Source organism: Chiloscyllium plagiosum, chromosome 6 (assembly GCF_004010195.1).
Source record: "Chiloscyllium plagiosum isolate BGI_BamShark_2017 chromosome 6, ASM401019v2, whole genome shotgun sequence".
NCBI classification, from domain to species: domain Eukaryota; kingdom Metazoa; phylum Chordata; class Chondrichthyes; order Orectolobiformes; family Hemiscylliidae; genus Chiloscyllium; species Chiloscyllium plagiosum.
The window spans coordinates 96,698,189-96,712,323 of record NC_057715.1 but is presented as its reverse complement, the minus strand read 5'-3'; the positions used below and the strand labels follow the sequence as shown (position 1 = coordinate 96,712,323).

The 14,135-nt window shown below is 38.2% G+C and overlaps 1 protein-coding gene across 7 annotated transcripts in view; it reads left to right on the top strand.

The window, feature by feature from the left end:
* The window catches only part of fam168a (family with sequence similarity 168 member A), a 76,849-nt gene that overhangs the window by 31,191 nt on the left and 31,523 nt on the right, over nt 1-14,135 (top strand). For 4 of the 7 annotated variants that reach the window (XM_043692187.1, XM_043692186.1, XM_043692185.1 and 1 more), the window contains one exon: nt 4,532-4,657. The exons of the other annotated variants lie outside the window; for them this stretch is intronic. In XM_043692187.1, the coding sequence (XP_043548122.1) occupies nt 4,532-4,657 (126 nt within the window). The remainder of the gene's footprint in view (nt 1-4,531; nt 4,658-14,135) is intronic. 7 annotated transcript variants of the gene reach the window in all.

Here is a 14,135-nt window from a genome sequence, read left to right as displayed (position 1 = left end):
ATGGGCCCCTCGAGGCCCTATTTTCTTCCTAGTTACCCTTTTGTCCTTAATGTATTTATAAAATCCTTTGGATTCTTCTTAACCCTATTTGTCAAAGCTATCTCCTGTCCCCTTTTTGTACCCCTGATTTCCTTAAGTATACTCCTACTGCCTTTATCCTCTTCTAGGAATCACTCGATCTCTGCTATCTATACCTAACCTTTGCTTCCTTTTTCTTGACCAAAATCTCAATTTCTCTAGTCATCCAGCATTCCCTACACCTGCCAGCCTTGCCTTTCACCCTAACAGGAACATACTGTCTCTGGACTTTCATCGTCTCATTTATGAATGCATCTTATTTTCCAGGCATCTCTTAAGCAACAAGCATTCACCCACAATCAACTTTTGAAAGTTCTTGCCTAATACCGTCAAAATTGGCCTTCCTCCAATTTAGGGCTTTAACTTTTAGATCTGGTCTAACCTTTTCCATCACTGTTTACAACTAATAGAATTATGGTCACTAGTCCCAAAGTGCTCCCCCACTGGCACCTCGGTAGCTTGTCCTGCCTTATTTCCCAAGAGTGGGTCATGTTTTGCACATTCTCTGGTAGGTACATCCACATAGTGAATCTTGTTCACACTTAACAAATTCTTCTCCATCCACGCCTTTAACAGTATGGCAATCCCAGTCTACGTTTGAAAGTTAAAATCCCCTATCATAACCACTCTATGATTCTGACAGATAATTGAGATTGCCTTACAAATTTGTTTCTCAATTTCTTGCTTACTGTTGGGGTCTGTAGTACAATCCCAATAAGGTGATCATCCCTTTCCTATATGTCAGTTCCACCCAAATAACCTCCCTTGGCATATTCCTAGGAATATCCTCCTGAAGTACTGCTATAATGATATCCCCAATCAAAAATGCTGCCACCACCCCCCCTCTCTATCTTTCCTATAGCATTTGTATTCTGGAACATTAAGCTGCCATTCCTGTCCCTTCCTGAGCCTCGTCTCTAATTGCTATGATAACCCAGTCCCATGTTCCTAACCATGCCCTAAAATCATCTGCCTTCCTGGTAGACCTCTTGCATTGAAATATATGCTGTTTAATTTATCAGTACTGCTTCGTTCTCTGCTTTGTTCCTGCCTGTCCTGATTGTTTGACTTGCTCCTTTTCCCAATTGTACCATTCTTAGACTGGTCTCTTTCCTCACTATCTCCCTGGATCCCACCCCCATCCTTACTAGTTTAAATCCTCCCGAGCAGCACTAGCAAATCTCCCTGCCAATATATTCATCCCCTTCCAATTCAGATGCAATCCGTCCTCCTTACCAGCTTATTGCTACCCCAGAAGAGATTCCAATGATTTAAAAACGTGAACTCTTCTTTCCTGTAGCAGCTTCTCAACCACGCATTCATCTGCTCTATCCTCCTGTTCCTACCCTCACTAGCTCTTAGCACCTGATGTAATCCAGATATTACTACCCTGGAGGACCTCCTTTTTAAATTCCTGCCTAATTTCCTGTCTTCTCCCTTCAAAATCTCATCATTGTATACATTGTCCCTTCCTGTGTCATTAGTTCCAATGACCTCCTGCTGATCCCTCTCTGCTTTGAGAATATGCTGCATTCCGTCTGAGATATCCTTAATCTTGGCACCAGGGTGACAACACAGCATTGTCATTTCTTGCTTTTGGCCACAGAAACATCTGTCTGTGCCTCTGACTATAGAGTACCCTATCACAAATGATAGCTTGGAACATGATGTACCCTTTTTTACATTAAAGCCAGTCTCGGCACCAGAAACGATTGTTTGTGCTACAATCTCCTGAGAATTCCATCAGCCCCTACATTTTCCAAGGCACCATTCTTTTTTGAGATGGGGATAGCCACAGGAGAGTCCTGCACTACCTGCCTCCCTCTCCTACCTTTCCTGGAGGTAACCCATCTACGGGATTGTACCTGTAGTTTTTTCTCCCTTTCTATAACTACCATCCATCATGCCCCCTAGTTCCTGTAAATTCCTTATTGCCTCTAACTGGCACTCCGACAGATCCATGCGATCTGATAGCCTTCACAACCAAACACACTGCAGCCACGGTGCTCGTGGCATGGTAGCTCAGTGGTTAGCACTGCTGCCTCACAGCACCAGGGTCCCAGGTTCAATTCCAGCCTCAGGCGACTGTGTGGAGCTTGCACATTCTCCCCGTGTCTGCATGGGTTTCCTCTGGGTGATCTGGTTTCGTCCCACAGTCAAAAGATGTGCAGGTCAGGTGAATTGGCCATGCTGAATTGCCCATAGTGTTAGGTGCATTAGACAGAGAAAAATGGATCTGGGTGGATTACTCTTCGGAGGGTCGGTGTGGACTGATTGGGCAGAAGGGCCTGTTTCAGCACTGTAGGGAATCTAATCTAATCTAATCTAATCATAATCGGCAGCAACATGGAAACTCTCTCTCTAATATCCCACATCTGACAGGAAGAGCACATCACTTTACTAAAGGCCATCTCTGCATCTTAACAATCTATAGACCCAGAAAATAGCATAGTCTTACTGTTCTAAAAAAACACAGCTCCAGGCTAACTTAGTACTTATGTTTTACATTTTTAAAATTTAATCAAGGGACAGATCTCAATGAAACATACAATCAAAAAAGAACACACTCTACTCACTATAGTAGATTTACAAAGAAAAATACAGGAAGGTTACACTTAAAAACTATGCGTTTGGCTTCTCGTATGCTATGAGTTGTCCCACACTGGTTCCTCTAAGGTCAGCTGTGAATTTCACTGTTTATTAATTTTTCTTAGACGCACTCTGATATCCAGCGATACTTGAACTCAAATAGCAAAGGTGCTAGCTGTACCGCTTCACTGCTGTGTCAAACAGTGTAGGTTTCTTTCTAGTTTGATTCATTGACCATGAGGCCTCTGCCTTTGTCATTTTTTCTCCTTTTTAAAGTGCCATTTTATTTTTTTCCTCCAAAGTTCCAAAAGAATGCACCAGCTTATAAAACAGTAATTACTGTTCCTAGAATTCCAGGAAATCCACTCCAACACCTAAAATACTTTCATAAAGGAGCAGCTCTTACAGTTGGAATTTTTTCCCATCTTCTATCTTCAGGGACCTATGAGCATATACTCCAAGATCTTTCACGTTTTCTCTACCCCTCTCAATATTCTCCCTTTTTTTTTGTATATTCCTTGCTTTATTTGCCATCCCAAAATGCATAACACTCCCAAAAGTTGGCATCATCTGAACCACTGCAGTGGAGACAAAAACTTGGAGAATGGAATGGTGTCATTACCGGTAGCAGGGTGCGAGGGTTTACACTCCAGCTAGGGGTTTGTAGTGGATATTGGTGGCTAGCCTATCCCAAGAAATAGAAACCAATGTCAAGGAAGGGAGGAGTCAATAGATCAGATGAAGATGAGAGTAGGGTGGAAATTGGAAGCAAAATTGATAAGTTTTTCAATTCCAAACAATGGAGGGAAGCAGCACAATGATGTCATTGATATACTGGAGAAAAAGTAGGGATGGGCCAGAGTAGGATTGAAACAAGGAATGCTCTATTTGCCCCACAAAGATACAGGCATAACTGGGGCCTATACTGGTACCCACAGCCACACTTCTGATCTGAAGAAAGTGAAAGGCACTAAAGGAGAAGTTGTTCAAAGTGAGGATGAGTTCAGTCAGACGGGGAAGTGTGGTTCAGGCCTTCTTCGCAAGATGTGGAGAACCCTGACACCAGCCTATTAGGGAATGATGTGTAAAGGGATTGCATGCCCACAGTGAAGAGGTGATATCTGGTGCCAATGAACTGGACAAGGGGATTAAAAAAATTGAACCACACTTTCTGTCCATGGATGCTACGATACCTGCTGAGTTTCTCCAGCAATTTCTGTTATTTCACATTTCCAAAATTTGCAATTCTTTGCTTTCATCTGGCTGACCAGATGCTTCTGCATCTGTGTGCAGAACATATTTGTTTTCTTTGGTACAAAGTCATAGTCTACTTGACTAACATTTTAAATATTGCCTTCCAGTGAGTGCTTGAGGGCTTAGGGCCTTTCTATAGAGATAATTGGAACCATTTTAGCCTTTACTAACACATTGCATAAATTTAAACCAAAAAAATCCAAATTTCTTGTGGATGTCAAATTTTAGGTTTTTAATTGGTTGAATTAAATAATAAAGTGAGAAGTTGTTTCATTGACACCTGGAGATAATTTGTATGTATATGTTGTATACTCATCTTGTTAAAGAAGAGATATGGGATATTTGAGGTAGGAAGTGCTCTTTTCCTACTTAAGTTGTGTTTATAGTGTACACTTTCAGTAGAACTGTTTGAGAGCTTTGGGCAGTAATAGAAATGACTTCATGTCAGAGGGCTGCAAGGAAAAATAGCACCACTAAACTCTTACTAATGAAAATTGTTGGCTGGGGAAGCTAATCTAAGTCTTCATTTCTGAGGGATCATAAATCATTGCACTGTTAAAAATGTTGAGAACAGTTTGTTTTGTAACACCCTTTTTTGTCTCTGTGCAAGCTTTATTCATGATGAGGCAGAGCTGGCCACAGACATCAACTTCTGGTGCCTCTGAGGGTACTTATGACCTCCCAGTCGATGCTGGCACTGAGAGCAGAACTTTCCAAGCTTCTTCTGCATCATTCAGTAAATAAAACACATTTTTCCCTTTTATACTGTAGAACTTGATTGAACTGATTTGTTTTGTGAAGTGCAATGTGCAGAAGAGTCCTGGGGAATGATGGGTCAGCTATTTAAGTTTTGACTTCTGTTAGTTTTTTTCTGGCACCGCTTAAAAGTCTTGTTTAAATTTGGGTTGGCAAAAGTAAGTTGTGGATGTCATCTTTTGAAGATAGAAAGTCACTTTTCTGTAGAGTATATATGAAGGTAGGGTGCACTAATGATAAATTGGATGCTGAAACAAGTTAGTATTAGTAATGGATAATTGTCAAATTCATACTTTTTTATATTTATAAAAAAAACTTGATGTTACAAAATAAAGGTTAAAACAAACTTCATTTTATATTCACAAGCTCATCAAAATACTTGAATTTAGTTTCTGCAATACTTGAGATGAGAGAGTAGTCAAATTCAAAACTACTGTTAAAAACCATAGAGGATAAATAATTCTGCATCCCTGCAAGCTTTCCAAGGTGAAGATCGTGCCCAACTTCAGTTAGACCATGTCTCTTCTGCACATGTTAAAGATGGTAATTTATGTACATTGTTTAAATACAACCTTGAGAGTGAAAATGACTAATAATCTCAAACTACTTTCTGTGCTGCGATATGCCTAACTGCAAATAGAATCATTGCTTTTGAAGTAAACCTGGGGTAGAAAACTCAATTCAAGTCATGTTATTCTTTACCAAACTGAATTTTGTATTCTGCATTGAATTTTGTATTTATGTAAAATATATCAAATCACTTTACAGTTGTTACAATATTAATTGTAGAAAAGTTCTTATGGGGATGGAAAATGAGAACTTCTGAAAAAGTACTGCAGCTCTGGCAGCAATATACCATCACAGTCCACAATTGATTAAAAAAGTTAGACTTGTTGATCAATCCGTTTTGAATGAAGATCATAGCTTACTCTGATTTATTCTCTTAACTTTCATAATCATAACTCCCAGTCTGTGACCAAGCAAACATTTTGTTTTCTGCAAACTAGTCCAGTACTTGTTTGCTTTTATACTCCAGTATACTAGTGAGACCACGGCCAAATTTGCCTAAATTCCTAATCACCAGCAATCTTAGAATTCTTTCTTTACACCAATTTTGAGAAAGAAGTAACAGGCAGAGGGATAAATTGCTGTGCAGTGCTAACAAAACTGTGACTTTAAAAGTAAATCCCGGATCAATTCACATTCTTGAGTCATCAAAGGAAGAGCTGCTGTCCAGTATAATTACAAACTTGTAATACAGCTTTCACTGAAATGTGATATTCATAAAGAATAGGCCCAGACTAATGTGTTCGCAATTGAATCTGAGTTTACATCTTAACAACATTGGGACTGCATATGTTCTGAAATGAGAATTATGGTAATATCTTCATTATAATGCTCCCCTCCACCCAAACTTGGATTTTAAATCTTTTGCCTGGTAAGAAATACTTGTATTGTTTATCATCTTCACTGTATTTCTCCCCTTTCCTACCCCTGTCTTCCCTACCTCAAAAGACTCCTCCCCATTTCATGTTGAAACAGCTCCACTGAACATAGTTGGTGAGCAGTCCACAAGAACTCCTCAGTATCAGGACACATCTGGAGGAGCTCTCTCCCTATTACTTATGAAGAGTTTTTACAGTGTGAACACATTCGAAATATGGAAAACTTCCAGCTTGAAGGGTCTATTTTTCTAATTTCTTTTCAGAATACCTAGCTGGAGAAAACAATTTATAATGTCTGACCTAAATTCCATTTTCCCTAATATACTGAAAATTGGGCAGGACCAAATATTTTAAAATGATTGTAGATTATATTTGTGGACAGGTTGTACTGTACGCATGACTTTTTCCAAAAGGCTGGCCACGTCCAATTTCTCTACGTGAAGCAGGTAAGTCCTTTTTAAGAGGCAAGGCAATTTGCATTACCTAGTTAGTTGGGGTATGAATGTGTGTATGCATGCGAGAGAGTTTGGATATTTTCAATATAAGTTAGCAGAATAGATGCTGAATTATATTCAGCCAGGGGAGTATAGTGAAATTGAACCCAGTGTACAAGTTATGTGCTGGATGCAATACTCTGAGAAAAGATTGCATTCAAGCAGATTTATTGTAGGAAATATGAATTATGAATGGAAATATAAAATAATGTAAAATATAAAGTATACATGTATGCTATAGAAGCTTGCAAATTCTAGTGCACTTGTGAAAAATTAATATTAGTTTTGACCTGGTAATATTTGAACAGGAGAAATGAGAAAAGTTCCTGGTGCATCTGATCTAGGGCTGTTAATCGCTGATATGCAACAACAGGAGATAGCTTAAAACTGCAGTAAACTGATTTCTGAGCTAAAGGTGAAAAATCTCTCTTAAAACTGAGTACAATTTTTCCAATCACCCATATTGTGATGGTAATTTGTAATGCAGGATTTCACAACTAGGGTTGATTTGTTGGTCTCCAGTAAATCATTAGGTTGAACTGTAATTAACAACCTTGCTAGTACTGGATGCCAATCTTAAATGCTTTTCAGCTCATGTTCATCCTGGGAGCACGGAGATATTTTGAGTACCAAAATCATCACCAGAACTGATGGGATCAAAACCCATTTATATGTAATGGTAACAAATTATTTTTGTGGACTTTTATGGTTGAAAAACTCAACAGCATATCTGCATGGTAGGCAGTTAGAACAAATCTTCCTTGAAGAGAGTGTTATATTGTTTTCCCCAATATTATTTGAAGATGGGATGAAATCCTTGAATTAAAATTGCTTCATCGCTCGAGTGATATTTCGTTTGGGGACAAACTTATAATCTAGAGTCTCTTTTGACCCTACTATTATTCTCCATTAGCATTTTTGTCTCTTCAGGTTTCCCTTGATCACAACTTCAAGCAGTGCTAGACCCTCAGTCTGCTTTCAAGCATCTATTAATTGGGCTTTGTAACGAACAGCTGATTGATGCAATTTTCCTTTTTGTCTGAGGTGGGGGAGGGAGAGGAAAGATTGTGGGGAGAGAAATGTCTGTTTTTTGCCACATTTGACAGATGCATAACTCCTTAGGTCAGCATCCTATGTTTTTGAAATTTTGATATTCTGTATAATTTTTGTGTAAACTTTTTGGCCATTTTTGCACACAATAAGTAGTTTGAGATGTATGTCATTAAGGGTAATTGCACACCTTTTAGCATGAAGATATATAGTTTCAAAACTATGCCTGCATAACTAAACATAGAATTATCTTGCCTAAAATATACCCAAGCTTTCCCAACATACAGAATTCGTAATCAAACAGGTGCATAATCCCAACCGATGATAATACTGAACAAGTCAGATTTCAACATAAAACTTGGCTTGATATACCATAGTTTTGTTGAATTTTGATTACCATGGTGGTCATTCCCTGAGCATATTCAAAAGAGACTTTAAAATGTACTTTTAGAAAAGAAAATTAAAGTTTATTACACAAAAAAAAACTATTGTACACTAAGTATTCGAAATGGTCTCACTGTAAGTATCATAAATGAAATAACAACTCTTTAATCCTCAACAATAGCTATACAGGCACACACATCTAACTGAAGGGTCACCCTGTTCCACTTGGCTCCTTATTCAATGGGCATGGCTGTTCTTGGTTTCCTTCTGGCAAAACTCTGACTTGGTAGTTTCTGGAATGAACGTCTCTTCATGAGACCCTTAAACAATTTGCTAACTTAGCTCACTAATTTCTTAACATGGATTCTTCAAACTCTCTTCCTCAGACTTCCATTTCTGGAGCTTTCGCTCATTGACATTAAACCACACAGGATTTTTCAGCCAAACTACACTGGGGACTGTTAAGCTAACAGCAGTTTTGCAGTCACACATCTGTTCTCTCTAACAGAAATCTACACACTGCCTATCTTTCTGGATGGTTCTCCTTTTCGAAAAGGAAGGCGTGTTTCTGCTTTTGTCTCTGTCTCCATCTCCCTGTGCCATAAGTTCCTTGTTTCTAGGCAGCAGCCCAATATTTTTCTCTTCATACTATTTTTCTTAAGGAAAGAATGATTCACGTTAGGAGCTTTTCTTTAAAAAAAAAACCTTGTTTAAATGTATGGAAATATATTGCCAGATATGCTGATACCACTGTCAAAAATCGAAAATTAAACTGGGTCTTTCCCTCCTCCACTGTCAATATAAAAATACAAATCAAACTTAGTTATATGTGGCTGTGTCCAAGTTAGAACCCAAATTTCCAAATAATAATAATATATCATGAACCTTTTTCACCTCTCCCTACCAGAAGCACATGTCAAGATATCTTCAAAATACAGGTTCTTTTCCCTATGATTTTCTTATGCCACAAACCTGTTCTATTGGCACAGGTTTTACTTTGACTATAATAATAATCATCTTTTGGAGTTGCCGGTGTTGGACTGGAGTGTACAAAGTTTAAAAATCACACAACACCAGCTTATAATCCAACCGATTTAATGGAAGCACTAGCTTTCTGTAAGACACAGAATTTATAGCAAATATCATGTACAATCATGTACTCCACAACCACCTGATGAAGGAGCAGCACTCCAAAAGCTAGTGCTTCCAATTAAACAGTTGGACTATAACCTAGTTGTGATTTTCAATATTCATCGTAATACACAAGGATTTTCCATAAGACTCATTTTCTACCCAAGTCCTTTTGATCAACATTTGATTTAGAATCATAGAAACCCTTCACTTTAGAAGCGGGCCATTCCGTCTATCGAGTCCACACAACCTTCCCAAGAGCATCTCACCCAGACCCAGCGCCTATTTTCTCCCTTCAGCCCAGCACTTAGCCTGCACATCCCTGGACACAATGTGCAATTTAGCATGGCCACTTCATCTAGCCTGCACATTTTTGGATTGTGGGAGGAAACCCATGCAGAGACTGGGAGAATTTGCAAGCTCCACACACAGTCACCCGGAGGCAGGAATCGAACCCGGGTTCCTGGTGCTTTATGGCAGCAGTGCTAGCCACTGAGTCACAAGTAAAACAAAGACCTGCAGATGTCATAGAATCCCTAAAGTGTGGAAGCATCCATTCGACCCGAGTCCACGTCGACCCTCAAAGAGTGTCCCACCCAATCTCTGAAGCCCTGCATTCCCCAAGGCTAATCTACCTAGCCTGCACTATGGGCAATTTTAGCATGGCCAATCCACGAAACCTGTGCATTTTTGGACTGTGGGGAGGGAAGCTGGAGCACCCAGAGGAAACCCAAACAGACTCTGGGAGAATGTGCAACCTTCACACAGACTGCTGCCCAAGGCTGGAATTGAAGCCAGGTCCCTGGTGCTGCTAGACAGCAGTGCTAACCACTGAGCCACATGCTTTGACTAACAAAAACAAAGATTGCTAGAAAAGTTCAGATTGAGCAGCATCTGTGGAGAGAAAGCAGAGTTAATGCTTCAGGTCCGGGGACCCTGCTTCAGAACTTGGAAATTCTGAAGAAGGATCACCAGACCCTGAAATTCTAACTCTGCTTTTTCTCCACAGTTATTGCTGCCAACCTGCTGAATTTTCCATCAATCTTTGTATTTCTGATTTCCAGCATCCAGGCGTTGTCTTTTTGTCTTTCATATTTCCCATCATGTGATTTTAAAACTATATGGTTATAGCATTACACACTAATGAAACAATCTCAAACTCCTGGACTCTTTCAACAAAAGTAAGAAGATTGTGATCCGTACAAACGGCAGTTTGCAAAATTGTTTAGGTGTGTAGAATTCAAAATGTTGTAGATACACTGCATCAAACCAACAGTCACTTGAAATTCTTATCATAATATTGTGCTGATATAACTGGTCTGGTAGTTTGCGCAACTTTCAATTTGTCAAAAGCATTGACATTTTTCGGTTCATTCATATTTCTTGCCTTTCTTTAACAAACTTATCAAAGGACCCACTGTACGCTGAAATTTGGAATGAGCATATTTCTTAACTCTTCATTTTGTGTCAGGTGCAGGAAATGCCAAGAGTCCTTATTTTTGCTACTTGATATGCTATTTTACCTTGCCCCACAGTGTAGCCCAAATAATTTGCTTTTGCTTTAGCAAATTCACAGCCAAGTTAATGACCAAATTGACACTTTGCAATCAATCAAATAATTTGTTCGTGTTGTAAATGTACTTCCCAGATTTTGCTGAATGCAGTTAAGTCATTATGTAGATAACTAGTTGCATAATCCTTTGATGATCTGGATTGCTAAATATTGATAAGTTGCTGGTATGTTTTTTATTACAAATACCATGACATTACCTTGAGAAAGTACATTCCATGATATTACTTTGCGTCTATTAGTCAGTGGAATTTGCCATTACCTTTTTCACATTTTTGTAATGAATTGTGACATATTTTCATTTTTCTGGGAGATTGTGTAATATTCGGTCTAACTTCTCTTCTACATTATCCAACTTAATTACTGAAGGGTTGATATTTAAATTTTAAATTTCCAATTCATTCTACAATTCTGATTTTTATTTCACTCTCCACTTCTTTCACCACTGTAAAATATACTTTGGTTTCAGGTATCATTCTTGTCAGGCTATTGCATATTAACATGACACACTGACGTTATTTTTCCCCCAGCTTCAGTCAGGATACTCACTATATTGAGGTTTTGTTTACTTTGATAAGATCCAGTGAACCTTGCTTTTAAGGGGTCCCCAGATACAGAAAAACTAATAATCTCTAACAATAAAATTCCAAGGTTTAGCCTTATCAAGGTAAACCGTTCCAGCTGCTTCAGAGGTGTGTAATAACTTCCCTGAACAGGTTAACTAGAAAACATAAGAGGAAGTTCTTTGTCAGTAGGGAGTATGGACTTCTGGATAAGGAAAGGGGCCAGAAGGAAAACTTAAACTAAATAAAGCCCGTGCAAGTCTGAGATTTTTTGCGACTTAATTCAGCAATAGAATTAGAGTTAGATTTTATCCTGTGTACCAAAGTACATGTGGACAATGAAAAGTGTAAAATGTCACCATTTCTGGTGCCAACTTGGGTACAAATGTAGCTAGGTACAAAGTAGAAAAATAAAGAAACAAATTTAAAAGTTCAACATGTGGATATGTTGAAACACTAGTGTCAATATATCAGTTCAAAAGGGCTGAATCCTGTGAACATATTAGGTGCATCCCGCATAGCAAGCAATTTATTCTAATCACCAGGGCATTCCTGATAATAAGCTGCTTAATGTTTGCCATTTTTTCAGTGGTGCTTGAGATTGAGGATAAGTTGAACTGTTCTGTTTATATACTATTCATTATTCTATTCAAAAGTTGTGATTGATATTTGAACTATGATTTGCTTGCACTTCTTTGGATAATTCATTTTTTTCTTGGAAAATTGAGTAAAGTTCCAACTACCATTCCTTAGCTGTAATTTTTCCCAAAGGCGCTGCTTCTGGGAATCTCATTGAAACATCCATAATAGTTAATAGATATTCGTTGCCATTCCCGGTATTAGATAGGAATATTATAAAATCTCTTAAGATGCTGCTAAATGTTCCTTTGAAAGCAGTTATTGGGGTTAGAAATGCATGTTTAATTTATGGAGTTTCCCTACTACCTGAAAGGAATGGCATGTCTGGCAAAATTTTACCACATCTTTATGTAATTGTGGCCAATAAAAATGCTTTTGCAGTTTTCTTAATATGACCTATTTCTTAATATAGGATTTACCTGAGCAACTCATTAGAATTGTTAGAATATTCACATGGATCTGCTAACTGCCCATTCCTCATTGCTCATTCCTCATTGAATGCTTTGAGGTGGTCTTTGTTCATTTAGTTTGTCTTTTAATTAACGGCACCTGGATAATGGTGCTGATTTAATTTGAGGAGGATCTTTGCTGCAGCTGTCTCAAATCAGGAACCATTTGTTGTTTTTCTGTTAATGAAAATGGGCTAAATATGTCAGCGTCATTCTCTTTACCTTCTTCCTTTTTGCTTAGGTTTTTCAAAATAGTGTTAGATAACTAAATTTTCAGGTCATCTCCCTGTTCCATTGAATTCCTCTTGCCTAATTTTATTGGTTTGAGATCTGGTCACAACAGTCAGAAAACAATCCAGGAATTCCCTCCTGTAGAATCTCATTCTCTTTTACTACTTCTGACACACTCTGCAAGACCAATGTTTTTGAACCAGCTGTATCATTCCTTAAAATAAAATCAATTTCATCTGTAGGGGTTTATTGCACTATTCCAGCTATAACCTCTCTACTTACTATTCCAGACCAGCTCTGGTTGCTTTTGGCAGAGCAGTCTCTGGGCTGAATGGCCTACTTCTACTCTTGCATCTTATGGTCTTGTCATTCTTTAATCCACCTCTGTAAGATGAGATTTATAACATGTTTGGATATCTCCAATTTTTTTCATTCATTCATTAGCACCCACCCACATTGTCATCATCAGCAACTGACCTCCTCCAGTGTCTCTAAATGTATTTATTTGTTTGTCCCTTGATTAGAAGAATAAGAAAATATCTCTCCTTTTGAAATAAAATATTTACTGGTCTGATTCTCTCAATAAGTAAGGAAATATCATCTTAACTGTCGTGAGCATTTTTCCCTTCGTAGTGGTTTCTATGGGAATGCTCTCTACCTGTAGCACTGTTACAGTTATACTACCTGTGTCTTTTCGGGGGATTCCTTGGGTGTTCCTAATACAGCAGTTTGGTCTCCAGTTAGTTAACAGGAATTAGCTTTAATCGTCCAGTTTTATTATGATTGTAACATGTTTACTTTACATCACTTCCTAGCCTTTTATCAGTTTAGTATCCTTCTGCTTATTCAATAAAGCAAATAACCTCTAAATCCTCTGGTTTCATCCTATTCCAAATTCCTTTGTGGTTCCCATATGACCATTTTCCCCATGAGATATCATTGGTAGCCACCAAAACTGTCGCTTCTGATGTTTCATACTTTTACTCTCGTTTAAGTGCGTCTTTAGGTTTATTAGAATATTATTTTGGAATTCTTCTATAATCATGATTTATCTCACATTCTCAATTTTTTTTTCCAACTTCAGTGATCAAAATTATTGTTCCCACAGCATTTTCTTTCTTGGAAATTCTGCAAATTTCTGATAGGTTTCTTTCTTACAGTCTTAAACTTTAATTAATAAGCTTCAGAGATGAGCTGTTATGCATTGAGTTTTGCTATTTTGACTGATTCATGGTCTGTAGATTGTTCTTCTGACAAAGTGGTACGCCTGTCCATAGTTGAACCTATCATTACACACTTACCAAACATCTTTTGACCACTTCAGCTTCACAGCTATATTTTCAAATGAAGTGAAATGTCTCCAACTCTACCCCCTCTAAATTTAGGCACAAAATACAGGTTTCAAGTTAAATCAAATCCTTCATTAGGATCAGAATCATTCTCTGAACTCTATCTCTTCAATTTTTTTCCCCTTTAGTCTAAGGTTTTCTCTAGTCAAGTGT